General features: G+C 41.4%; 2 protein-coding genes across 5 annotated transcripts; both read left to right on the top strand.

The window, feature by feature from the left end:
* Positions 1 to 617: 617 nt before the first annotated feature.
* ciao2b (cytosolic iron-sulfur assembly component 2B) lies at positions 618 to 2,406 on the top strand. 2 transcript variants are annotated; one of them, XM_053875399.1, is made up of 5 exons: positions 618 to 872; positions 1,456 to 1,531; positions 1,680 to 1,769; positions 1,883 to 1,928; positions 2,013 to 2,406. In XM_053875399.1, the coding sequence occupies exons 1-5, from the start codon at positions 742 to 744 to the stop codon at positions 2,111 to 2,113; spliced, it is 444 nt and encodes a 147-aa protein (XP_053731374.1). In that variant the 5' UTR covers positions 618 to 741; the 3' UTR covers positions 2,114 to 2,406. The 2 variants fall into 2 exon arrangements, with proteins under 2 accessions (XP_053731374.1, XP_053731373.1); XM_053875398.1 differs by having other exon boundaries at positions 621 to 872; positions 1,680 to 1,805.
* A 2,066-nt stretch (positions 2,407 to 4,472) lies between these two features.
* wipf1b (WAS/WASL interacting protein family, member 1b) lies at positions 4,473 to 27,603 on the top strand. 3 transcript variants are annotated; one of them, XM_053875643.1, is made up of 10 exons: positions 4,473 to 4,613; positions 12,983 to 13,090; positions 19,681 to 19,783; positions 20,032 to 20,146; positions 21,654 to 21,803; positions 21,866 to 22,571; positions 23,497 to 23,597; positions 23,670 to 23,885; positions 24,410 to 24,523; positions 26,195 to 27,603. In XM_053875643.1, the coding sequence occupies exons 3-10, from the start codon at positions 19,724 to 19,726 to the stop codon at positions 26,245 to 26,247; spliced, it is 1,515 nt and encodes a 504-aa protein (XP_053731618.1). In that variant the 5' UTR covers positions 4,473 to 4,613; positions 12,983 to 13,090; positions 19,681 to 19,723; the 3' UTR covers positions 26,248 to 27,603. The 3 variants fall into 3 exon arrangements, with proteins under 3 accessions (XP_053731618.1, XP_053731616.1, XP_053731617.1); XM_053875641.1 differs by having other exon boundaries at positions 24,407 to 24,523; XM_053875642.1 differs by lacking the exon at positions 12,983 to 13,090 and having other exon boundaries at positions 24,407 to 24,523.
* Positions 27,604 to 27,727: the final 124 nt, after the last annotated feature.

Raw genomic sequence — 27,727 nt, 5'->3', positions numbered from 1 at the left:
CCAGGAGAAACTGCAAACTTTGACCTCTCAGTCATCCTGACACATTTTCCCTTGTTCAGTGGCTTTATGTATCACAGGCTTCAGCAATTTGAGTGTTTCATCCAAAAACGCCTTACTTACAAAGAGACATGGACATGGTGCCTTTGGTGTAGTGTTCAGTCAGTGTCACATAACAACAGACAGTGAGAGTACAGGTTGCAGTAATTTCATATGAATACATTGTTAGAAGTCCCTTACAGAAGGCCTTTTTGCAGACAGATGCTGTCACACTGTTCCTACATCTGCATCCTTTGGTGATGAGAATTATCTTGACTCCTCTGCTTGGTTATGAACTATCGCAACAATTTTTAATCTATATCCATCCAGTTATATGACAACAATGAACCGGTTGCAATATTGAAGGGAAATGAATTCCCTTTTACAAAATGCTTCCATCTAGCGGTCAGACTCTGGAGTTACAAGCCACAGCATGCAATGGAAAACCTGTTGTATTCGTACATTTATGGACGTGGCAATTTCTGTCGTCCAACATATATTCATATATATACATTTTTTCAATATGAATTACTGTACATACCGTAACTGTTTCCGTCCCAAGATAGAGTGAACTACCCCTTTAATAACTGGCTTTTTGTTCACTATCGCTGGCCGTAGTCGCTGGAGCGTTGACACTCGTCAGTGCTGTGTGTACACAGCCAGTTGTGTTATTTCTTTATTCAAACTTCATTTACCAGCGTGGAAATGTCTAGTGGAACACAACTGGAGAACGCAAACCCAGTGATCTTCCAGCGGTCTGACGAGAGGTTGTTGACGGCCACAGACGAGGACGAGGATGTCCATGATCCCATCGATGATCGAGAAATATTTGATATCCTGCTGGAGAGTTGAAATACTTGCCATTTGTAACATATTCAGCAGCAATTCTTTCATGCATTGAGCGTTGACGTCCTGCGTTGTGCATTCCCTTATTCAGATATCTGTTGCTGTCGTGCTGGCACATCGATGCTAAGCTAGCTACTTGTGATGTCGCAGTTATTGCATCTTCATTAACAACAAATAACGAGTCACTCAAGCTGGTATTCAATTGTTACTCCCTTTGAAAACATTCTTTTACATTATTTCTAGTCGTCCGTGAGACGTGTTTTTATGTGATCGAAACAGTAAAGTCAGAAAGTTGCGTGCATTCATGTTCGGAATACCATATAGTTAAAGCCTCATCAAGTTCGAACATTTCTTAAACAATAGACAGAATGCTAATGATTATTTACTTGTTTTCTCTCATCAATTACACGTCATTTTCACTATTGATTTTTACACCTTTTTTCCACATACTAAAATTGTGTGGTAAAAATATAAACCATCGAAGTTGTTTTGCATTTGTCTCTTTTATATCTGTATGTTTGAATGTCATTCAACTTTGTATCAATTTGTAAGTCTTTAACTTAAGCTACATATGATCAGATCCATCAATGACCCAGAACACCCTCTCTCTCTGGAGGAGCTCAATGTTGTCGAACAAGTCCGAGTCAAAGTACGTCGAACTGCATGGTTCTGTGATGTTGTATTGCCTTTTGGTGTGTTTTAGGACCAAAATTGTTCCGAAGTATGGAGTGAAAACTCTTTGTCTGAATGGTTCCGTCATGAATTCATAATAGTTTCTCTTGTTGGCTTATTTTCAGGTCAAGGATGCTGAGAGCACTGTGGAAGTAGAGTTCACACCGACGATCCCGCACTGCAGCATGGCGACTCTCATTGGTCTGTCGATAAAGGTCAAGCTGCTTCGCTCACTTCCAAACAGATTTAAAGTATGCAGAGGTGTTCTAACTTCATTGCTCTGATTGTATTTGCTTTCAAACTTAATGTTTCATCATTTGCCTCTTAGATCGATGTCCACATCACTCCTGGGACTCATGCCTCAGAGGAAGCAGGTACAGATCATGACCATAACATAACCCGAAGTGTTGTGAAAATATAAGAAGTGTACATTGTCGTCTCTTGTCCTTGCTTTGCAGTGAACAAACAGCTTGCCGACAAAGAGAGAGTAGCAGCAGCTCTGGAGAACTCCTCTCTGCTGGAGGTGGTCAACCAGTGCCTGACTTCCAAGAGCATGTGAACAAAAATATTTTTAAATGTCAAGCCAGGTCCAGATGAAACTGAAGCTTCAGTTCTCCACTGATCGTGCTCTTCTCCACTGATGCGCCAACCATCACCTCTAATGAGTGGAATGCAGTACGTCCTTCATTTTGTTGTCATGGAGCTTGTCTAATGATGCAGATGTTCATTTTTCAAGTCATGACAATGAATTAGTTTTCTGCCTTAATGAGCGATTGAAGGCTTGTTTTGTTCTTTTGAAGAATGTGCAAAGTCTTTTACTTGAATTAAATGACAGTTTAATAATAAAATCTATCACCTTATCTGAAGTGTATGACCCTTGTTTTCTTAGTTAATTCAGAACAGTCAGTGACTTTATTATGGATGTTATACAGAACTGTCTCGGAAAATTAGAATATTGTTATAAAGTTCTTTAGTTTCTGTAATGCAAAAACAAAAAAAATGGCATGCGTTCTGGATTCATTACAAATCAAATATACAATATATTTGATATTAATACAGCTATTGTAGCCCATTTCCCAGACACGTCTGTGAACAGTGGCTTTTGATACGTGGACCCACAGTGCCAAAACCACCAGTAACTGGGGTACTAACCGTGACATTACTGTCCTGGATTGGCCTGCTAATTCCCCTGATCTGAACCCCATTGAGAATTTGTGGGGTGTTGTGAAGATGAAGCTGAAAGACACCAGACCCAACAATGCAAATGAGCTGAAGGCCGCTATTGAAGCATCCTGGGCATCCATAACACCTCAGCAATGCCACAGGCTGGTTGCCTCCATGCCACGCCGCATGGATGCAGTAATCCCTGCAAAAGGATTCCCAACCAAGTACTGAGTGCATTAATGGATTTTCAAATGACTGATTTTGTTTTGCTGTTATACATTTTGTTTTTTTACTTGGTCTGAGGAAATATTCTAATATTTTGAGACACGATTTTTGAGTTATCTTAAGCTGTAAGCCATAATCAGCAATATTAACATAATAAAAGGCTTGCGATATTTCAGTTTATTTGTAATGAATCCAGAATGTATGACATTTTTGTTTATTTCATTTCATGACAGAAAATAAAGAACTTCATCACAATATTCGAATTTTCTGAGACAGTCCTGTACCTTTATAAGTACAGTTACTACATTAGCGTACTTCCTGATTTTTGTTGTAAGAAATACGTGTTCATGAAATGACCTTTTGCGGTTAAGTTTCTGCTGCAAAACACTTGAACAATTTTCCATTCATCGTGCCGGATGCCCTTCCTGTTGCAGCCCCTCCCTTTACAAGATGATGTGATCCATTCTCACCGGCAGATGGTGCTCGCTTCACAATATGCGCAACCTGCTATTAATAACGGCTATGAAACAAATAAAATTATTTGATTATTGTTTCATTAGATTGGCTTAAAATATGGACAACCGGTGTAGAATCTAAATTTCCCCTTCCGAATTTATTCGTCCATTGAATGCCGTGGCATTTACGTCCATTCAGTTGTATACTATTTATGGGACTTTGAATGCTTCAGAGTATATGTATATTGAAGGTTTTTTTTTTATTATTAATTCTAACCGACACGTGCATTAATATGAAAACGAGGTGGCCGGAAATTTTAATAGCCGTTTCTTCAGTCCGGACTCATACACACTTTCCCCTCCTGTTCCACATCTGGAAACAGTTCTGCACAGCTGAAAGCGGGATAACAGACGCAGCTGCAGTGGCCAGGAATAGAGACATGCAGACTCATGGTCCCGTCCACCAAAACATTCAGTTTCAACGGGCAACAGCAGGATGACTCAAATGCATTAAAGAGCACTCAGGAAACGCTTCATTAAAACACACAGGGTTGCACAGTGATTCATGGTGGGCTGCAGTGGCTCCTCGCGATAAAGTTTCATCCCAAAGATGCTTGGAGTAGAGTGTGTATTGACAGAGTCATTGATTGTTTAAGAATATCGTCTACGTTTTTTTGTCTTTTGACGAAACAAATGACCTAGATTTTTTTCAGGTGAGCATTTGAACACATTGTGAAATCAACCGCATTAGCTAATGATGCATCATCATGCTGAAATATGACCATCAGCCAAACGCACAAAAAAAGCCAGTAAAAATGTGCAGGTCTAATATTAAGCGTAACTTTAGATCTGTATATTTCGCTGTTCAACCTATTTATTAATCATAACTCTTCGTGTGATTCAACCAGCTCAAAGGCTAATATACATGTACAATATTTACCGTTAAATGTGCTGTCAATTTTTTTTATTGGCAACTTGGAAGTGATCTATTGACTGCTGTTTAAAGAGGGGCCGGGCCCGGCCGTGACTCGCTACGCCCCTGTGTGCGCAGCAGCATTAGCACAACCCTCGGCGCTCCGGTTCTGGATGAGGCCAGTTCGCCTGGACCCGCCTGCCTGCAGAACCCTGCTGCCTTCGGGATTGGCTGAACGCAAAACGCATTCTGACGGTCGATGGAACCTTGAAAGTCGTTCTCAGGACTTCACGCCGTCGGAGGTACGTAAAGCTAACGAGTGAAAGTTGTTTTCGAAGGCGAGACTTGACTCGGGACTTGATTTGGAACTCTCGTTGTTGTCATGATGTGCAGCAGCTGGAATCGATTTATGCTGCGGAGCTGGCAGGGTTGTTCGCTGGAAATGTTTGTTTTAGCCCAGAAAAGAGGCTGAGTTGCTGAGAAATGAAGTCACAACGCGGTGCAGGGCAGTTGAGGCTGCAGCCTTCGCTTCAACGCGAAAATGATGCTGAGAAATGTTTCCTGTCATGTTTCCTTCCCACCGAGAGCTGCGACTCATAGACGGACTGAAGAAATTCGTCACAAACATGGTCCTCATCTTGAAGGGGGAAACTGGAATTTGAGTGCAACCAGTTTGACAGAATGCCTCACGAGTGCGAGCAGCAGACACTTGCATAGACACACTCAGGGATCAGACTGTACCGTAAACACCCCGGTTGATGACTCTGGAGGACACACATCTGCGTCAGTACGTCTTCTTCGAACCAGATGATCAATTTTACTAACACGTCTTTGCTCTTCTCCAAGGTTGTTTTAAAGGTGTGCAACTGTGTGTATCCTTAATTCAATACGAATTGGTTATAGGTTAAGGAAGCACTGTTAAATGTTACGTTATCTAAGACAATTTCTCAGCTGACAAATGTTGAGAGGATCTGGCTCCACTCCAGTCTTTACTTTCCGATCTCTGATCATTTCTGTGGTGGGTGTGGATTGATAAGCCGTTTAATATATTCATTCATCTTTAGTTGCAATGACAACCATCAACTATTAAATTACAGACGGCTTCTTGTGTCGACTGGTCTTTACATCACTGCTATTCTGTAGTGAGGAGAACGCAAAGAAATAGCTGAGGTTCCCGGATCATGTAAATAGCATGGGAATAAAGTCAGATGGAACATTTGCCCAACTTTTTAGACCCCCATTTGGGGAAATTAAAATCCAGCACTATACAAGTGCATGCGAGTATAGAACAATTATTTATTTAAATGACAACACTACAATATGTCATGTTGACTAAATAAAAAGAGACTCTTCAGTTATTTTAATGCACCTCCTCTCCTCGGTCACCAGAGGCCGCAGTGCTCAGAGTCCGAGTGATGACGGCAAAGACCAAAATATAGCTTGTGCATTCGCTTGTCGCTGGTGTGAGCCTCATGGAATGTCTGATTCAGTACAGTTATTGAACTAATGGATTAGACTGAGGATAGCCGAGTCTGTTTGTAGCATTAGCCACCTAGCTAACCAGTGTTGAGATTTATCGTGATAATTTTTTTGTTTGCCATTTTGCCCTGCCCTACCAACTTATCATTAAGATAGTCAATGACTATTATCAGACGTATTAAAATGAGGTGGAAACATTGAAACAATCGAAAAACACATAAAGCATCATTGAGGTGGACATGATTCTGGTGGGTTACAGCGTGGTTTTATGGAAAAATCAGGAAATGAACATCACAGTAACTGAAGTCTGCATCTTGTGGAACTTTTTCGCCGGACACAAGAGAACGTGCACACGAGGACCTGTGCAGGTTAGAGAGAGATTCACCTCTCATGATTAAAAACTAGCGGTTTCATTCTCACCTGTTCGATAATTGTCATCCTCTCTTCTTCCTAATTTCTCTGTGGGACTGCTTCAAAATCAGCTTTGTTCTGTTACTGGTCCACTTTACCGAGTGGTTGGGAAGTGCCTACCCCTTTCATGGGAGGTGAACCATTCTTGCAGAGTGGCTACTAGGTGGCTCTTTAATGGCGTGTGTTTGGTACATTCACACTGGTTTAGTTGCTGTTTCCACTTTATGTGTGACATATTTCCTCATGGTCATGAACAAACATTGCACCAGAAATGTTTTCTGTATCATAAACTTAACCGCTTCTCACTGCTGTTTCTTTTAAATGAAACACACAGAGCTCCAACTCTCACTGGTGGATTGTTAGAGAAAGCTGAGTGGTGGATCACTCATGTCCTGAATTTAAAATCAAGTATAATATTAATAATCTGAGAGGGAAGTGCATTCGAGTGCACTAAGGCAGTACAGATGATCCTGACTTCCAAAGATTAAATGTCATCCCTACTTCTTGAGTTAACGGTCCGAAACGGCAATGATTTCACTGTTAAATCCACAGATATACTTAGCAGTGAACAGTCATGGTTTGCACATTCCTGCACTGAGCCTAGCAGACCAATACCAGTAGGTACCACTATATAGTCCAGTTCTCTTGTTTCCATGGAGAAAGATTTTCCCGCACCTTTGGGTTCATTAAGGGCGGTTTCACACTGCACACTCTGTCTCGAGACAAAGCGCGTTCAGCTCAGAAGTCCGAGTCCACGGGGGGTGAGCTTCTCAGCTCAGGCGACTCGGCACTAGATGCTGGAAACTACGCGACTCCACACTAACATGATAGATGACAAGTAGACGGCCGTTTCACCGTGCAAGAGCAAGAACAAAGGTGCAATGAAGATGTGACGTCTTATAAGCAGACTGTTTTTCAGCAAAGTCTTGAGTAATGGCCATGGCCGTCCATGCCAACCCTATTTTTTAATATTCCTGACACTAAGCTGCTTTGAGACGTTACCAGGGAGCAGTTTTTACCCTGGCGTGTATCACTGCGTTAAGGACTTGGACCAACATTTTCTGTCATGTATCTGTCAAGTTTTGAATGAGAATACTGCAGTGGTTCCAATGCCAGAATGAGCATGTCGTCATCCACCTCTGACTATGAGGAAAAGACAGATTTGCTTCGAGTCCCTGGCCAATAACAGACGACTATTCAAGTTGCTCCTTCTGAGTAAAAGAAGAAGACGGCATACTACTGTTGGATGGGTTTCAGTTTCCTGCGTGGCGTTGGTATACGGAAAAACAACAAAATATCTTTTTTATTTTGAACTAATGCGAGCCCCTTCTCACCCTTAATCACTATTTGATATAGTCAGACCAGTTTGACGGCTATAAAATCTGCCATACAAGCAAATATTGATTTAACTCAGTATCATGACACTGTTCTTACTGAAGATACACACACAATAGTTGCATTGAACTGAAGCTCACTGATAGATCGCCTAACATCTGTGTGTTCTGGACCGGGCTTCATATTTGGTCCTCGGCTAGTTCCTGTGCTGGCGGTCACCCAGGACGAGCAGCCGCAGCTCACACTGGCTCCTCAGTCATCCTCGGATCTAATTACTGTGTCTGAGGATTCAGCAAAGCCTGAAATTGTGTAAAGAGTTTGGTGGTAGTACGACACAGGACAGCTTGTTTACGTTGTCCTTAGCTCTTCATTCATGTGCTCTCTGACAGAACTAGTTTGAATTCCTCGTAGCAATAGAGTTCCTGTCATTCCTCTGCAGTGCAGTAGGACGAACCAAGAGTTTGTCAGTTGAACATGTATGCTCTTCTGTTTGTGTAATACTCCATGCCTGCCAGAGTATTACATGTGATCACGTCCGGTTGAGTTGGAATTAAACAGAAACAAAGCCATAGTTGTGTTGTGAGGATGCTGATTACTTCGTGCAGTTGCGGTTTACTCATCCTGGCATGCAACAGTGGCGTTGCTGGGGTCTCTTGGGGCTCCAAGCCAGGAATCCTTGGGGCCCCGACCCTACCTGTGCACACTGCTATTTCTGAGACATTTGACACAAAAAGCTGCCTTATAGGACACAAAAGTCCACTTTCCCGTCAACGTATTACGCCATGCGAGTGAGTGTGTGTTGGACTATCACGATATCAGGACGATATCTTTCAAGCATTCATAATTCACACCAAAAGACACATTTCTTTGTTTATTTCACAGACTTGTAGCAGTGATTTATAACATACAAAATGAATTTACACTCTTTAGTCACCATCACGTCTAAAAGAAATGGCAAAAGTAATTTTCCGTTTTTCTCAATTAGTCAGTCAACTTTGGCATGACTTCATTTGCAGAGTTGGTCCCAGTGTTTTATAACATCTTGGGCGGCACCGCGTGAGTCACGACCAATGTGTGAGTGGCCTCCAGGCTTGTTGAACTAATACTCATGTGACTGACAGGATGTGAGAAACCCTTGTCATTTCATCATCAGACTTGAAGAAATAAATCACACAGATACACACACAAAGGGAGTGTTCGGAGGTTTTTGTGAAACTATGAGAATATATGATGAACCTATAGATAAACAGCATACCATACCTGCTACCATCTAAAGCATATTAAAACTACAGCAGAATTGTTAACTCAAGGATCAGCGACTCTCAAGTCTGAGGCCATTGTCTGGCTTAAAACCATTGCCATGTCATTTTCTTTCAAATAAATGCTGTCGGATATCTGGCAGGCAGAAAAAAGAGACAACAAACCTCAATATTATTTATTTTTCTGACTAAGTCACATATTTTCAAAACATTAAGCTTCACTGCAGACGTTTTTCATTTTGCCATTAGAAGTATTTATGCATTCCTATTTTATCACACAGATACACACATGAAGGGAGTTTTTGGAGCTTTTTGTGAAACGATAAGAATGTATGATGAACCTATAGATAAACAGCATACCATAACAGATCTCAAGCTGCTCTGTTGGACTCAATGGGTCTGGAATTCATTCCCATCTGGTGTTAAGTTTTTCTTCCTCATGCTTGTTTAGTCAGTTGAATATGGTAAATGTATTTATTCAACTCAAATAACGTGTTAGTCAAAGCAACTACTGCTACCATCTAAGGCATATTAAAACTACAGCAGAATTGTTCACTCAAGGATAGGCGACTCTCAAGTCTGAGGCCATTGTCTGGCTTAAAACCATTGCCATGCCATTTTCTTTCAGATGAAAGTTGTCGGATATCTGTCTGGCAGAAAAAGGTTTTGTATTGCGATGATGTGCTGTCACCAACAGTAGTCACCAACAGTATCAGAGCCCAGTTGTAATTCTGAAGAGTTGGGCAGTTTGGAGGTCAATAACGTTTTGCATGATAATAAATTTGATTTGAAACAACAGACCTCAATGTTATTTATATTTCTGAATAAGTCACACATTTTCAAAACATTAAGCTCCACTGCAGACGTTTTTCATTTTGTCATTAGAAGTATTCATGCATTCCTATTTTAGTATTGACAGACAGGGCAACACCACATGGGCAGTTTAATATGAAAACCATGCTTTTATTTTGGGACCATCTATTATTTACAATACTGTTTTCACAGTACTGCAACAGTCGTGTATTCCCGGAGACTGCGGACTATAAACGGAACAAGCTGAGTTCCTGGGAGAGAGCCAATAGTGCTCTTGTTTTTGTAATTTGGCTTTGAAGAAGAGAGTTTGACAGTGAGATGACAGGACGTGGCTTTGTGCTTTTGATCAGTGTTCCCCGCATCCCGCCTCGTAGATGTGTCGTTCTGGATTATGTCCATATTATTGAGAAATTACCGCAACATTCTTTGTTTTTATTATTATCTTCCGTTGGTTACTGGATTGATTCCATCAAAAAATAATGTTTGTCAAGTTTGACATTTCGCTCATTACTGTGCTATGAGATCAATGATGCCATGACTCGTCGACAAATGAACCAGTGAACTACTAGTTTCATAGTCCCTTATAGTTGACTATGATGACTAGTTGTTGTAGCCCTAGTGGTTATTGATTTTGATTGATTTGGCTGGGTTGAACATTTTCAATTTTTATCTTATTTTATCTGGATGTGGAGGGGGCGTGATCGAGTGCTATGGTGTGCTGGTGCACACGAGTGTGCCGTGAGAGATGTGCCGTGGGAAATGATCTACTTTCACCTCATTAGTCCGGAGATAGAGGTAGGCGATATGATGACATTAAATAATGAACAATTGGAACCCATTGATCCAATGTGAGGAGATAACATGGATGTTGTCACATTCTTTCGAGACACTATAGATCTGTGCTGACGCTACTCGTCCATCTCCAACTAACGGCTAAACAGAGCTAATGGCTAACCTGACGTATCCCTTCAAAACTTTATTAACACTGTCAAGTTTGCTTTGTGGTTTAAAAGTTGGCTAAAAAGTAAATGCAGAACCAAATCAGTGCGCACCAAAATGTGAAGAGATTGAAGAAGAGTCGTCGTTGTTATGAAGCAAGCTGAGGCAAAGAATGTTCAAGATATGTCTGGAAATGTCTTGCACTAATATAAAATCATGCAAAACAGTTTTTTTAAAAATAAATAATGATGTATTTTTGCCATATTACCCACCCCTTTCTGGAGACGCACGATGTACCGTGAATACACGATAAAAATTTTGTATGTCATGATAAATTCGATAAACACACGGCACATTCACTGCATTGGACTTGCATACATGACGGTGACGGCACGTGCCGCTCTGCAGCCCCGCTCTCCAGCCCCGCTCTCCAGCCCCGCTCTCAAACCCCGCTCTCCAGCCCCGCTCTCCAGGCCCGCTCTCCAGCCCCGCTCTCCAGCCCCGCTCTCAAACCCCGCTCTCCAGCCCCACTCTCCAGGCCCGCTCTCCAGCCCCGCTGCGTTTGACAGCCGACACCAGCGTGTGACACTTGGAGAGTTTAGTGCATCTGGGTTCACAATCGGAGTTATAAACTTATTTTTAATACTGGCAACCTTTGATAATGACAGTGGTCTACTCTGAGTGTCTGGATCGGTGTTTGTTTTATAAGATCGAGTGGTCCTAATAGATTTTTCTGCGCTGGCGCCTTGGCGAAACACAGTGAGGAATATGGTTGGATATTCAGCAGACATCCGCTCCGGTATTGGCTGCGGCGTCCGCTTCCGTGTCCCGGATTAGAGTTCACTGATTGCGGACACACTCTCTCACGAAGCGCGTATGCGTATGTATAAACAAATGATGATATTGGAGACAAAGTCCACCATAAAATAGTTTCAAGAGAGACTGTAGTGTGTCCAACACATAGAATAGAATGAAAATGTATTTCGTGATAATTATCATTATCGCCAACATATTATTTTTCACCATATCACCCACCCTAACTGGAAAATGTTTTAAATAAATACATTTTCTGCAAATTGTTCCACTGAGTGTCTGTAGCTACAGTTTTTCACAAATTAAAAGGGACAGGACTTTTGACTAAGCTCAGTTGCGCTTTGGCCGCGGTACAGTTGGAGGTGTGCCTCAGGATTTTCACAATGTACGAAGTGTGCCGTGACTTGAAAACGGTTGAAAAACACTCCCTTAAGCTAACTAAAAAGTAGAGATGCACTGACACCGGCATTGGGTATCTGTCCAATAGGGATGGGCGACATCATATAGTTCATGATATACCGCTAAAAACAATCCCAGCGATGAGAATTTTGCATATCACGATAAAAACACGCCTCATTCGCTGTATTAGATGAATATGATGACCCCACGATTTTTAATAGGTCACACTAGAGAAAGGACAGACAGTTTGTATAAACATTTTGAGAATAGAATATGAAATTATCATTTATTCACATACCGATACTGGGCTTGGGTCCTTGAGTACTCGTAAAATGACTTCTGATCCCATGGAACCGTACCACTTTATGGCAGCATGCAGTTTTTGAGTGTCAGTTGATGACAGTTTTGTAAAATGTATGTTTGTACTGCAGTGAAACTTGTGACCCTCATCAATGTAAAAAACATACTAAGAAATGTTCAAATAATGATATATATGGACAAAAGAAACTCAAAGTAACTTTATGTGTCATAGCGTAAGTATTTGGTGTTGGTATCAGTGTGTACTCAAATTAACGTACTCATTTTGGAAAAACTGGTATGGGTGCATCCCGACTGAAAAAGGATCTGATTCTGTGGTTGCCTTATGGTTTAAGAAATTTCCAATGATATTCTGTTGTATAATACTGCCGATGCCTCTCAATTTTTTGGAATTGATGCAGATTCCAAAACATTGAGAGGCATCGGCAGCAAAGATTGGCCTGGCTGTCAATATAAAAAAATGTCTAGCTGGTTAGTAGGAGAGGGAAATTTAGCACTTCAGAGATTTCTAGTTTGTGAATGATATGTAAAATACTTCTCTTTTAAATTGGAGAGTCATTTTCCTTTTTTTTTTTTTTTTATAACAATAATTTCTTGTCCCAACGAGCCACACCCCTGACCCCTCCCCACTCGTCCAGACGGGCCACATGTAACCCGATTTGTATATATTTCAACATCAGTTCATCTAAACTGTTTTTAGTTCATGTCTATTTATCTGCTGGCTGCTGCGCTCACTCAGCTCTGACAGGAAGTGAAGAAGAGGAAGTGATGTCTGCTTCAAATATACATGTTTGTGTATATGCAGAGGTGTGATCGCACTGTTTAGAGGAAGCTGCATCAAGAAGTTCCTGGTTTTTCAAAGTTTTGTGCTGCTGCTAATCACGAACTTTGTCCTCTGCTTACAGCTGTATGTGGCTGCTCTTCACATTTTGCATTTTTATGAGAAATGAACTGAGGTGCATCTTCTATTGTTTCCTGAACATCTTGCTGATCCTTCTATGGACACAGACTGAGTAAGTAGTGCAACAATTATATATAAAGTTGTGTTGTTCTGCTTCTCGAATGTTGCAGTTTTTGGTACGCCTGCTTTTCTGTGTCTTACGTCCAGAAGAAGTATGTGTACTACAATCCCATACTCTTAGCTACCTGTCTTTTCTTGTCTGAAATTTGCTGTAAGGATAGGTATAGTTTGTTGCTGGTGGGATTTCAAAATCCTGTCATTTAAAGTCACCTGAAACTCCTCCAGTCATGAACCAGAGGTCGAGCTCTAATTTGGTGAAGTGGTATGACCTTTATGAAAATGAAAAGCTAAAAACAATAAAATTAATTTGGAAATATATTGTAGTTTGCTCAGACTATTTCATGTCAAACTAACACAATAAGGAGTTCATATATGGGCAGCAAGTAGGCTCCCACCCCCTTCAGTTGACTCTGAAGTGTGCGATGTGTCGGATGAACTTGCGACCTACAGGGTTGGCCTGCACCGTAAAGTGTTTTGAAAAAAATGTCATTTCTATTCTCCCCTATGTGGGATTTAGTTTTTCATTGATTTCAATTTGCATTTTACATACAAGAGTGCTACTTTCTACTGTGAGTTTAAAGCTCTAGGCCTCTTCTTTCTCAGTTACAACAATGGTCCGGGCTTCACCCTCAGCCATTGACAAAATGCTGAACACATGACTGGATAGCACAGTGACACGAAGTACTCGTAAAGAGAATCATCCCACCAATCAGACTGAGCTTGTTCCGAAAAAAAATTGCATTCGGTTGTGTGGCTGTATTTTGTATTCAAATGAGATCATCAGCGTCAGTCTCAGGTGGTTTGCAACCGTGTCTAAGTATTTACCAAGCCCTCCAAAACCTTAAAACTAAGTACAATATGAAGCTGTAAGAAGAGTAATTTATATATATATTTCCCAAAATTGTGCAGGCCTACTCCAGAGTCTCCTCCGGCTCGTACTTTTAAGTCATACCTTTACCCTCATAGACATAATGAGAGCAAGAAAATTAATGAATACAAGTTGATATACAGTAAGTTGGAAAATATGTTACGAAAAGTAAAATGGTGATAACTATTATTACTGTTATTAAAACTATTAAACTTGCTTGTCGAAAGAAAGACACTTGGGAGTGACTGTTTGGCAGATGAAGCTGCCTTTCAAAATGGATTGCAATTGACTCCCATTAAAGTCCATCTGTAAGTCTTAAGACTTGATCTGGAAATGTGAGGTGTTGCGCATCAGAAAGATTACAGATCATAAAGCTTTTGTAGAGAAAGTGTTCATGCAGGCAACATTAATTGACGTTCAAAAGCTATGACTTGCTCACCGTCTGAAACCTGAGGGCACATGTGACCACTGCAGACCTTGGACAGTGGACACTACTGAAGAGTCTCAGCTCTGATTTGTAAAAGAAGACGCTAAAATCTGTCAGCCCCAAACTAAAATTGAGGTAACTAGCATCCATGTCATCGTCATAGCTTGAGGTTCTTCTTTCAATGAACCACGTTGCCGATTATGAAAATATAAACCATTTGAAAATACCTCATCAGCGCCCACTGCTCGACCTTTGTTTCGGTCAGTATTTTGTGTGGGTCAGTAGTCATGACAACAGCAGAGAGAAAGCTGCCTCCAACTCTTCTATTTTTAGTGCTTAAAAATCATTCTTTTTTGCTCAGAAGTCTCAGCCAGCACACCATCCGCTGCCATCTGTACGGGAGAGTGTGTATATGCTCATATAGCGGCACCACAGGATGTTAGCTTAGCCACTCAGCACAGATTCAGCAGTGCTGACTCAGCCGTTACAACTCCAGGCTGCACTTTAAGGTATTAAACCCTCAAGCATTTGGAAGCAACTACATTTACGCCTGTTTCCCTCTTGTCTCTTCAACCACGAATTACCCAAAATGCTGAAGATCTTCGAATCACCGTGAAACTGGTGATCTAAATGTGAGCTTGTGTGTCTTTACGCAACAGATGCATTTGTAGTACTCTGTGTTGTTGTGCTGTCATCAAAAGAGCTGTTGGCTTATTGTTTTTTACTTTTTGGGGTTCCTCCTGTTAAAGGTTTGATATTCACTGTTGTACGGATTTTTTGGGGTGGTCACATGCGTTATTCAAACTTGTTCTAGAGCTAGCTCACATTCATTTGATGATGGCAGTAGGGCTGAACGATTAATTGCATTTGCGATTATACCGCAATATGATAAAACGTGACTTTCTAACCGTAAGGCTGCGATTTGACTGGTCACGTGACTTTCACGTCGTTGCGCAGCGCAACGGTGAGCTTTAGCCATTGAGCTGTAAATTACGGCTTTAGCCTATGAAGGTAAAATGGGTGCAAAAGTGGCACATACCCGTAACACAAGACTAGTATCCATGTGTCAAAGGCACATACGCGTAACTGCACATTTGCATCTGTAAACACGTGGCACGTGCGTGTAAAAAGAAGATTTACATTCATACAAACACGAAAAGTAATTTTGCCTTCATTTTCTAAGTGCACAGATACAAGTGGCTAAACACGGGCTCTTGAAACTGCAATTGTGACACATTGCTAAGTTTTCCACCTCAACCACCGCCAAAACGGGTGCATAAGTTCCACATACTCGTAGCACATGATCCGTATGCGCGTGCACCCTTTTGCACCTCCTCTCGCACCTGTAAATGAAACTGATGCGCACTCGTAGAAGTGGCGCCAATACGTGCCTGTTACTCCATGCACGTTCCCGGTAGTCACGTGACGTCTATTGTCCAATCGGCTTTTTTTTATTACTAATTATGGGCTGTTTATGTTCAGACAGTGCTTAAAAAGTGCAATCTACGTTTACATGAAGAGTTGGACGTGTTAGAGTGGTAAAGCCACATATTGGTTTGCATTATTGTTGTAATATGCACTTTAGTTTGTGTGATTTATCAGTTTAGTAAGTCTACAGTTGAAACTGAAGTAGACAAATAAACCGTCTTTCATTTTAATTCATGCTTCATTTGCCTTTATCTTAACATAAGAATAGCCTATAAGGAAGAACAATTATATATACTGAATCACATATGGTTTATTATAATACAGATTGATTTATTAGTTGTGTTTGCTGTAAAATGCATGAGAAGAGGACCTTGAAAAATAATCGCACATTTAATCGCAATCGCAATATTGAGAGAAAAAAATCGCAATTAGATTATTTTCCAAAATCGTTCAGCCCTAGATGGCAGTGAAAAAGTGCTGCGACATATGAAGAGACGGAGCGCGTGAGGACTACTGCTGACTGTAGAGAGATTCACTCCTGGCCATTAGAAACTAGCGTTTTCATTGTCACCAATGTAAAAATTTACCCCTCTTTTTCTCAATCACTTTATTATTGGCTGCGTTCCGATCCGTGTTATCTTATTGTGGTTTAAAAAATCCAGATGGAAACCCTAAATTGATGAATTACTATAAGTGAAAACAACAAAAGGATCTCCTTTGACTCTGGAGCGTTTGTAATCTTGATGATACAAATAACACTTTGGCAAAAGAGGTCAGCTGAAAGTACTAGTCAGGGAAACACCCTTTTATTTAGGAAGGCAGCAGACCATGGAAAGGCATGTTCCCCATGCAAGGGCGGCACTTAAACACCACCTGAAGAGCGACGCAGCCAACCGCACGTTCAACACGATGACCAAATGACAATGACAGATTAATGAAAGAATATATTAGTTAGGTGTGTATTTCCTCACGTTGCAAAATGTTGAGGTGTGATGGCTGATGAGTCAGTCGTAGCATAAAAATGAAACCGCTAATGGCTTATATATTAGCAAGAACTCTTTCCAGATTCTACTAAACGTTGCTTTCCTTCTGAGACATTTGGAAGTTCCCCTGACAAATTCAAAGAGGATGTTGGACCAACTCCTGCTTCTAACAATTGGGTGTTCTTTGAAGGAGTTTAATAAGAACTGATTCACATATGTGACAGATAAGGGAAGTCCTTGCAGATTTATTTTAGAATTAAAGTGTTGTGTGTGTGTGTGTGTGTGTGTGTGAGGAAAGAGGAAGAAGTCTTTTTATGGCCATTTGTTAACTGGAACATGTGGTTGTTGTTTATGGTGTGTGTGCGCAACGCTTCAAAGCGTAGCCACCGTGGAATTCCTCCCGACCCACTGTCTTCTGTCGCTCTCTCCTTCTGTCTCTTCATCGATCAAAGGAGCCATTGTGGCGATTTCCCTAATATTAGTGCCTGCGTGTGTGCACGGGGAGGGGAAGTTGTTGAGCGCATCTCAAATTTCAACACGCGAGCCAGTTTCCTCCAACGGAAGTCGAAGTCTTGTGTGTGTCTTTCTGCAACATCTGCGGAAGTCAGCCTCATATGGTGAAGTCAGAGTCGCACTCGATGCAGTCAAGAGAAGCCAGCAGCAAAACCTGAGAAGCTGTACTTTTGAACTGAGTCGCTGGATCTTGTGCATCTTCTTATTGTGCCACTACCATTTCCTGCATCATTTTCTAGCTTATAACAGACACAACTGCTTCATTGTGCCTTCTAAAGTATGTGTGTGCTTCTTAGTACTTCATGCTACTCCAGGCTGGAGCTGCAACAAAACAGCTTTCAATATCTTCAGTTGAGGATGTATTCCTGTCTTCCAGCTGAGCTAGCTGAGTTTGTGTCCTCATTCAAACTGGGATCTTTTTTTTTATATAAACTAGATGAACTCCATCAGAGGAGGTTTCAACCATAGTTGTATTGACTATTCAAAAAAAAAAAATTAAGCTCTTAGTAGAGTTGATTGAACGCTCAGTGCTTTGCATACTGAAGCTGGAAGTGTTTCACATTTGATTAAGTGATGCAGCATTCAAATGAGATGGAGATACTGTGGACGCTACGGGGAGTGAGCAGGAAGGACGAGACCAGGAAGGAATGTGGGGAGGTTTGCAGGTGGTTTGGACACGTGTAGAGGAGAGGACTTGTTGAACCAGAAGAAGCAAAATGAGGCAGATGACATGAAGAGGTGTGACTAAGGAGGCCCTCAGTTCAGATGGAGAGGGCAGACTTGATGTGTCAAACCCTGGTGGATACTTCCTTAAAACAGTGAAGCTTTATACAGAGTGAAAAATGTATTTACTTCTAAACATTGAAAAGGGAATTAAGCAATCATATTCTGTTTCTATTTTTTGCACCATCCATGTGGCTTGAGTGTCCATGTTCAATATTGGTATATAAACATCTCTGAGTCAGCATCTATGATATCAATGGAAGTCGGTCATTCGTGATCGACCAGATTTTGGCAATGATTGAACACACGGCTTATCTGCAGTAAATCACCTCTGGCAGACAGAGACGAGCCTGTTTATATAAGTGCACCATATTATTTTCAGATTAAATGGTGCTTTGAATATTATAACCAGTACAGTTTCACACCACAGCTTTTTATGTAATAATCATTCTCATTCTAGGAATTCAATTATTAATTATATATTTGATTATTGTTCAGAACAAGCTGGTTAAGAGACTACAGTATTTGTAACTCTGTTGACGCACTGAAGTATGTGTATATATGTGTATATGTGTGTGTATATATATATATATATACACACACACACACACACACACACACACACACATATATATATATATATATATATATATATATATATATATATATATATATATATATCGTGATTTATTGTGCCATTGTCAAACTGATGCAAAATAAACAATATGGGCCAGAACAATCAAGGCCAGAATTTATGCGTGTCTGGTTCATTTCTCCTCTTTTATGTGATGAACAACTGAAACGTTTTTTGTTTTTTTTTCTCTTTTGTGTATTGTATCGATTCAATGTCTTTTTTAATTATACTATTGTGTGTATCATTTTCCCTTGTGTTATTTCATATATGTTCTTGTTTATTTAATCTGTTTAAGTCAGCAATCTATTCCCTAATTATTTACCTGATAGTCAATATTTTCTTTTTTTTTTTAAGTAATTATTTATATATCCATTCATATATTTAATTTTATTCATTTGCTTTTTAAAATGTTATTTAGCTAAGGATTATTACATTTCTGTGGGCCATTCAAGCCTTATGACAGGAGGGATGAGGAAACAGAAGTCTTTATATCATTTGCTGACTAAAATCTCTCTCTCTCTCTCTCTCTCTCTCTCTCTCTCTCTCTCTCTCTCTCTCTCTCTCTCTCTCTCTCTCTCTCTATATATATATATATATATATATATATATATATATATATATATATATATACCAAAGGGCAAGTATATTGACAAATCATCCCATATATATATATATATATATATAATAAATAGATTAAACACAGGACAAATACATTAAATGCCTAAAAAAATCTGCAAAACTGTTATCGTTGAGTTAATAATACCATTTAATTCATTTAGTGTAGCTCTCATAGCTTGGAAGTGACTCAAAAGACCTGTGCATCCGAGTCAGGTAAATATAATAGTACAATTTTCATGTCTAATTGTGGACTCTTCCCCAATAATTTGAATCAATAAATAATGTGTGACTATAAAATTATTCTGTGTCTGCTCCATTTTTGCCGAATCTCCTTGAGAATGTTGTAATCGTGCTTCCCGTCCACTAACCTGACTCATCTGTTCACCAGGGTGCCGGCACCAGTCAAGACAGTGTAACGCGGTGAGAAGAAGATGCCAGTTCCACCTCCTCCACCTCCCCCGGGAGCTCCCCCTCCTCCGTCTTTTAATGATGTAAGTCATTCTGCCGCTCACACTATTTGCAGACGCCTTCAGTTTGCTATTTTAAATGTTTAAATGTGCAACGCCCTAAGTATAAACAATCACAATGTCTCCTGGGACTGATGTTTTTTCATTGTTAATTGACGTCATTGGTCACCTGTGGAATTTTCTTTGACCAGCGTCACCTCCTCCTGTGTCATTTTAAAATGACTTGGATGGATCGATGGAGTTTTAATTCCAAAAATGTATTTGTCTTTCAGAGGCCGAGCCCCCCGAGTGGTAAAGGAAGGGGGGCGCTGTTGTCGGACATCTGCAAAGGCACCAAGCTGAAGAAGACTGTCACGAATGATCGCAGCGCTCCAGCTTTAGATAATAGTAAGCAGAGTCTCTTGAGCCCCCTGTACACATGATACATACATCATACTATATTATTTCATGCTCTTAAATGTCCTTCTGGTCAATCTCAAATAGTGGTGTGAAAATAGAGTCTCTCTTCCATTTGGCAAGTGGTGTACAAGGAAGACGTTAAGTCAGGAGATAATAATTGATGAAAAAGATGAATGAACAATGAATTAGTGGATAAAAATCATCCGCCACACCCTCCATATATGTTTGAGATTATAACGTGAGTTTTTTTCTTTTTTTTTTTATTTCTACCTATTTTTGGTAGTGATGCTCCGATCAGGTTTTTTGCTGCCGATCACTGAGTGCTGATCACCACCGATCACTGATACCGATCACATGGATTGACAATGAATTTGTAATCAAAATGATGAGACCTTCTGTGTACATGATATGAAATCATGAAACATTAAATCATTTTGATTCAGACATGTTTTAATATACCTCTTCAAGAAGGCATAATATAGAAAAAAAAACCTTACAGAATGCAGCAGTTCTTTTGTCAGAAGGACAACTCAAAAACATTTCATTCGATGTGAGACGTTGCACTTGAATCTCTAGAGACTTTGCTAGTCAGTGAAATATTTACATACTGGCCACTTGTAGCGGGACTCTGAGACGGAGAACACTGCATTTACATTTATGAAAGTTTCCACTCCGGAAGTTTCAGATTCAGGTGGCAGATGAACTCTGCACCCAACTCCAAAAGAGACTCCAGAGATCTCACTTTCACGAGCCCGGAAAACTGTCTTTGCTCCGTCAAGTGCTGGTGCTTTAAATGGCGAATTTAATTTTAACGTGCTTCCCTGGACAGCATTTTCCTGTGCAGGATGCAAACTTCAAATAACAGATTGAAAGAATCTTCAGACATGCTGCTGCCGAGTGAGCAGCGAGTAAGGAGGAGTGGACACGTCACAACCAGCGGGGCTTCATCAGAGCGCAGACAGTCACACATGATAAGTTGTTGTGTTCGGCACTGACCGATCACGCTGCAATGGGCTGATCACGATCGGTGATCAATCAATCGGAGCACCCTAATTTTTGGCCTGAAGACAAGTATTTGACCATTGAATTATTGTCAATGTAAATTTCAAAACTGATGCACTGAAGCTCTACACTTTCTACGCAGTTCTTTCGGTTTCTGGTGTCGTTTCAATGAACCAAATAATGGTGTTGGTAGTTTCATGTTATTCCATATTGCTCGACTCAATAAAGGTGATTTACAAGACAAGAAACATTTGTCGTCAAAGGGCTGCAGTACGTGCAGGTTTTTGTTCCAACCAATCGACTTTTCACCCGTCAGGTGTGTGAATAATGTAATCAGTTGATTCTCACCCTGGTGCTGCTTGTTTCAGTAATAATAATCTGTAATTTGATTTGTAACATGAGTGTACTTTGCCCTGGAAATATGCCGTACAAGTTGTACTGTTGTGTGGTGTGTTCAGTCAATGAACCCTAATTTGCTCTATTGTCTCATCAGAACCAAAGGGAGGTGGTGGAATAGGCGGCGGTGGAGGGGGAGGAGGTGCAGGCGGAGGTGGCTTCGGAGGTGGATCTCCAGCTGGTCTAGGTGGACTGTTTGCAGGTGGGATGCCGAAACTTCGATCTGCAGGAAACAGAGACACCACAGGTGAGGAAGTGTCCGTGTACTGATTGGAAATCACTGAGTGTAACTGTTGTTTTAAATGTCAGACGCAGCTCCAAGTCGAGGACCGATACTCCCCCCGGGAGGTCGTTCGTCCGGCCCCACTCCTTTTGGTGGTAGTGGGAGCCCCAGTGGTCCAGCTAGATTTCCCGGCTCGTCTGCCAGCTCCCGTGCCAGTGTTCCTGACCTTCCAAAGGGTCGTCCCAGTTTCTCACGACCGGACACTCCGGGAGGGCCCCCTCCGATCCCTAACACTCCGCGACCCAACCAGTCTCGTGGGGGTCCACCACCACCACCTTCAATGCCAGCATCACCGAGACCGAGTTATTCCTCTTCACCCTCTCCTCCTAGTCTTCCACCTGGAAGACATGGGCCACTTCCTCCACCACCAGGGGGCTCACCAGGGGCACGGTCCAGCTTTTCCAGCCCTCCTCCACCTCCACCACCCTCAAACAGCAACCGGCCTCCTTTACCGCCAGCCCCTGTCGGGAGGCCCCCACTCCCCGATGACCGGCCTCCGCCACCACCTATTGGAGCTCCGCGTCAAGCTCTGTCTCGAGACATGCCGCCCCCTCCGCCCTCTTTCAACTCCAAGCCCTCCTCAGTCTCATCATCTCCTCGCGCATCATTTGGTGGGGGTGCACCTCCCCTCCCACCTAGCCGACCCGGACCCCCTCCTCTTCCTCCTTCTCCAGTGGTTGGAGATGACCACAACACCCCTCGGCTGCCGCAGAGGAACAGCTCACTCAACAGGTACTAGATATCAGTCACTGCCCTTGGTTCTGACCCAACCCCATTCCAGTCTGTGGACTAAACATGACCAAATAAATTAGTCAGCTATTAGCACTCATGTAGTATTTGTTATAACCAGATAAACTTGATGCACAAGTCCAAGGTCTGCAACGTTCTCAGAAAGTTCGGCTTTTTTTTAAAACTTCATCTTAGTTTTGTAATGCGTTTGTTTCATAACATTCCTTCTGAAATAGGCATTTTAGAGCTAAAATATAAAGCTAAAAATACTTTCATAATGGTTACTGATAGTTACTTGAATTGCAGTGCCATCTGGTGTTTGAAAGGATCTTACTATTCAAATAATAATGTCGTTCCAAATGAATAAAAAATATTATTAATAATAATTCAATTTATTCAGGGTGTAGAAGTACATTTAGTTATTTATTTGTCTAAAATGCAATCCAGTTTGGCAAAACTCAGTTGGCCCTGCAGTAGGTGGGCTTCGTTTAGACCTGATTCCTACAGTTCCAGAGTTGGATCTTTTTAATTTGTTCCCTATTTTTGCTTTTAGTTTAAACTGATGCTGCTTGTCTGAAAGCTGTCTTTGCACCAAGAAACCACCAAATGAACGAACAAACAGAAGGATGAATAAATGAGAATAAACAACAAAACCACGACGAACAGTTGAACAAAGTCATTAAAAAAAATTGAACTGAACAAATTGGCGAAGGATTTCCAACAAACGAATGAATGAATGGACACATATTGAATGAGCGAATGAATGTCCAACAGACGAATGTGCTCAACTAATGAACAAGCAAATGTCTGACAGTGGAAGAGCACTTAAAAGGCTTACCCACAGTTCTTTGCACCTCTTCCTGCACAAATGTTGGGTTTGCGTTTTTAGCTCAGCATCTCGTTCCTAATCGTCCTGTCTGCCCACCAGCCACGCTGCGTCTCCACCACATGGCCGAAGCGGACCCTTGCCACCTCCGCCCAACGAGAGACCCCCAGCTCTTGGAAAGAACCAGCCCTCAGTTCGCACAGGTAGTACACTAAGCAAGTGCATGATTTGAGCACCAAATCATTTTCAGTCCTTTTTGGGGTCACCCTCCAAAGGGCCTCTCCCTCCCCCTCCATCCACGGGTCGGAGCTTTGGCGGCAGCATGAGAACATCACCTGCTCCTTCACCTGTCGGACGACCAGGACCTGAGCCCCCCCGAAGTGGACCAGGCAGACCCCCCCTCCCTCCAGACAGGCCTGGGATCGGAGGGCCCCCTCTTCCTCCTCCTCCTATGGGTAATGGCTTCCAAACCTCCCACCACCAGACACAAGGTGAGTCAAAAGAAACTGTTTTATCACATAAAAAAAAATAAAAAATGGAAGCACAAAATGCATTTAAAAATCAGTAAGATCCACACATTCTGAAGATGCGTCAAGCTCCTCCTCTGCTTTTGAAAACTGCAGACAGAAACAAAAACACTGGCAGTGGCTACAGAGACCCTGCTTCCCTCACTGTTGTTTTTACGCTGAGTTTCATGTATTCAGCTAAATCAGAGAAACCCACTGACCTCCCTGTGTGCTGGTTTCACCCCATCAAGTGTCAGCTGGCCTCTCAAGGAGTCAAGGGAGAAGAGATCACAGAGCTAGCGTCTGATGTCCAACCCTGCGGCGTGAAACCACCGCGACTAAGTCGGCTGCTGTGTTAGCGGTGGCAATAAAATGTGTCGCGATAGGAGAAGGCTCACCTCAGTTTGTCATGGCACCGCATGTGTATTGAGCATTGTGACTGTGACGAACGCTGGAGCTGTAAAATGGACCGATCCATTGACCTCCTTTCCTCTTTGGTCCATTAGCAGATGAGTGGGAGTGTCGGTTCAGTTTCCACCCCGTTTCAGACCTCCCTCCACCCGAGCCCTACGTGCCCTTCCAGAAGACCTACCCAAGCAAGATGACCAAGAGTGATGGCAAAGGTCAGACACACACCTGATACACACACACTTGTATTTCTATCCTTTTGGTGTTATTGAGAGGTTTCACAATGACATAACCCTTTCCCCAGCCCCTCACCTTAAACCAAACCGTCCAAAACAAATGGTTAACCTTAACCAAGATTCTGAACCAAACTGAAATACAATTATTATGACCCAGTTATTTTGAATGACTCGAATTAAGGCTTAACCTTGTCCCCGTAAAGTCATTTGGTCCTCATAAGGATGGTGTTTTGTCAAGAGTTGATCTCCACAAAGTGGTACAAACAAGTCCACCCCAAACACATGCATACACACACGTTTGTATTGCTATCCCTGTGTTTCTCATTGCCATTATGCTTTCCCTTTCCCCAGCCTCTCACCCTTTACTAAACCCTCCAAAACACATGGCTAACCTTAACCAGGACTCTAAACCCATTATTTTGAAGTCTTCATCCTCAAATTGAGGTTTGGACCTGTGGGGAAAAAGGTCCGCACAGAGATATAAGGTCCCCACGAGGGTAGTGTTTCGTCAAGAACTGGACCCCATGAGGCAATATAAACAAGACCACACACACACACACACACACACACACACAAACAAACAAACAAACAAACACACGCACATGCACCCACACACACACCTGCATTCATTGTTGTTTTGGAAGGAGCGGTGTAGTGTGCAGACCCCATATGTGTTCGTGTCTTCACAACTAGCCTGATCTATTTACAATGTTATTTCAATTAGAAATCCACGTTTTAGGATTGGTATATTTGATTGACAGGTGGCGGGTGCCCCAAACAAGTGTCAATCAAATTAGATGCCTCTAGAAGACATGGACACTACTTCTACTGACCAAATGGTCTGGTGGTTCTGGTGTTCCATAACTGAGACTGCATTTATTCCACTGTCGGAAGTTTCACAGTAATAAATAATGGCAAGTACAAGTGTGTTGAAGTGGATGCAAGCAGTGAGCAGAACCAGAGCCAGTCAACACATGAGTGTTCACTGTGGCAAATGAATAAACTTATTAACTGTCTACTCAGTTGTGCATCCTGATTTTGGTGCAGTAGCAAATAAAAACAATGCCCTGTACATGTCAGTCAATCAGGACGTGTGGTTCAGCAAACCCGGAAGTGGTAGGTTAAAACTCCGTCGTGGATGCGCAATTTCCCCTGGCAAATGAAATAAATCTTCAGAGGTACAAAATTATATGCTGGTGAGTTGATTCTGGTTTTGGTGCTCTATCGCAGGAATGCCATGACTAATACATGTCAATCACGACACAATGTTCCCCTGACCATCGAGAAGAACAGACACATACTTTGCAAATGACCCAATGACAAACATTGCATTTTGTGGATATAGATGTCACGCATGTGGTAGAAAGTGCTGTCAAATTCTTCATTTAAATGTTTTCTGGCTCATTACACTTCATTCACTTGTTGGTGACATCGCTTACATTTGTGACATTGGTGACATGGTTAACCACTCTGATGCAAGTAGCGCAACAAGAGTCTCCACATTATGGTCGAGTGAACATATTGAACATACTGAGACTCTGGTGATCGTACCGTAATGACTGCTGTATTAAAAAAGTGCAGTTGTTTACGTTCAGGTTTGTGGTTGGCTTTCTCTGCACCCTGAGTGAAGTGATTTTGTTTCTGACCCAGGGCCAGGCAGGAAAGAGCGCGGAGCCCCACCTCTTCCTCCTATACCCAGGTGAAGGAGTGATGCAAGCATGAAGAACTCCGGGGACACTCTCTTTGTTTTTGCTTTGACCTTCAACAGTTATTGGAGATTCAGTTAACCACTGTGACACCACAAAAGAGAAACGGATGCAAGTTAACCACAGTGCAGAGTTATGTTTGAGTGTTCAGTTTTGGAAAGTTCATGAGAGGTCTACTCACAGCCCTTCTTTCTGTTCATTACTAACCCTTTGCTTCAGTTATAATGTGGGATTGTAGGGGTAACTATGCAACCACAGGCTTTCCTCAGGGTTGTTCTGAAGCTGTGTCTCTGTAAAGTTCTCCTTAGTGCCTTTCTATTGTCATGCTTAAACCACGAAGGAGTCAGCAGGGATGCCTCTTGTGCCTTAAATTATGTCTGGTATCGAACTTTTCATGATGTAAACAAAGGAGAAGCAATATAGCACCTTTCAGACCAGTAGCGGCGTCACCAACTCCTTCCACACACACACATCAAACTCAATATGGCACCATCACTGCTGCTGTGTTTAATTTGCCAAAGCCACACGTGCCATGTTTGTCTGTTTCTTTTGGAACCACTCAACGGTACTTTTTCATTTGACTGTCAGGTGCTGTTGAATATTATTTTTGCAGCATTGGTTTACATTTTTAATGGGTTTCTAAGTTGTTTGTTAAACGGTGCCGCAAGTCACAATGAAGGATGAGTGTATATGTGATCTGGTTTAAAAAAAAGGTTTGTTTTAAGTTAAGTTTCAGAAATGTGCAGTATTATGTTGTTTCTGCTTCACCCAGCTGTGCTTCAGTGTTTTATATACGTGATGTATAAACATGTGCTGGACAATCAAGCCAAAGTATTTACATCAGTAAATAAAATGCTTTAAGAAGTCCTTCTGTTTTGTTTTTAAGCCTTGAGAATTATTTCAACCTCAATTATATGATTTTAATAGTTTATGAGTCTGTCCACCAACTTTATTCCTCTTCATTAGTACGTCACACAACACAACTGTTTTCAATGGAAACCAATGACAGTAATAAATGAAAATATATTTAATTATTATATATGATTTTCTATAAAAAGTAAAACTTATTTTATTTTGGGGGGTCAAATGACCTTGCTATATTACTTTACTGCAGTCTGATGGTGGTTGTAGTAAAACTGGAATAAAAAAATATATACTTATATAGTAAAAATTAAAGCAATTTTTGCAAATAGTTGAAAACAAAAATAGATCAAATATAATGGCTGAATTAAGAGAGATCTAAAGATGCACCACTGAATGAGGGTGCACAGCAGTAAGATTACATCACACTTAAGAATACAAATAAAAATTAAAAAAAATTGCAACAGCAAAGCAAGGAAGACCAAGGATCTAAAAGGGAAGCCTATGATGTTTATTTAAAACTTTCAGTGTGCCTTTAACTTTTTACTTCTTATTTTGAAGGAAATTGAAAAGGAGCTGAGTGAAGAAGTTTTATTTGAGCCTCAAATTCCCCAAA

This window comes from Synchiropus splendidus, chromosome 9 (assembly GCF_027744825.2).
Source record: "Synchiropus splendidus isolate RoL2022-P1 chromosome 9, RoL_Sspl_1.0, whole genome shotgun sequence".
In the NCBI taxonomy this organism is placed as follows: Eukaryota; Metazoa; Chordata; class Actinopteri; order Syngnathiformes; family Callionymidae; genus Synchiropus; species Synchiropus splendidus.
The sequence above is the reverse complement of the archived record's forward strand: the minus strand, read 5'-3'. Positions and strand labels throughout refer to the sequence as shown.

Coding starts and splice junctions, on each gene's coding strand:
- ciao2b (XM_053875398.1), top strand. CDS start 742: ATGTCTAGTGGAACACAACTGGAGAACGCAAACCCAGTGATCTTCCAG. Junction 1,532..1,679: donor TCGAACAAGTCCGAGTCAAA/GTACGTCGAACT, acceptor GCTTATTTTCAG/GTCAAGGATGCTGAGAGCAC. Junction 1,806..1,882: donor CACTTCCAAACAGATTTAAA/GTATGCAGAGGT, acceptor TTTGCCTCTTAG/ATCGATGTCCACATCACTCC.
- wipf1b (XM_053875642.1), top strand. CDS start 19,724: ATGCCAGTTCCACCTCCTCCACCTCCCCCGGGAGCTCCCCCTCCTCCG. Junction 19,784..20,031: donor CTCCTCCGTCTTTTAATGAT/GTAAGTCATTCT, acceptor TTTGTCTTTCAG/AGGCCGAGCCCCCCGAGTGG. Junction 21,804..21,865: donor AGGAAACAGAGACACCACAG/GTGAGGAAGTGT, acceptor TTTAAATGTCAG/ACGCAGCTCCAAGTCGAGGA.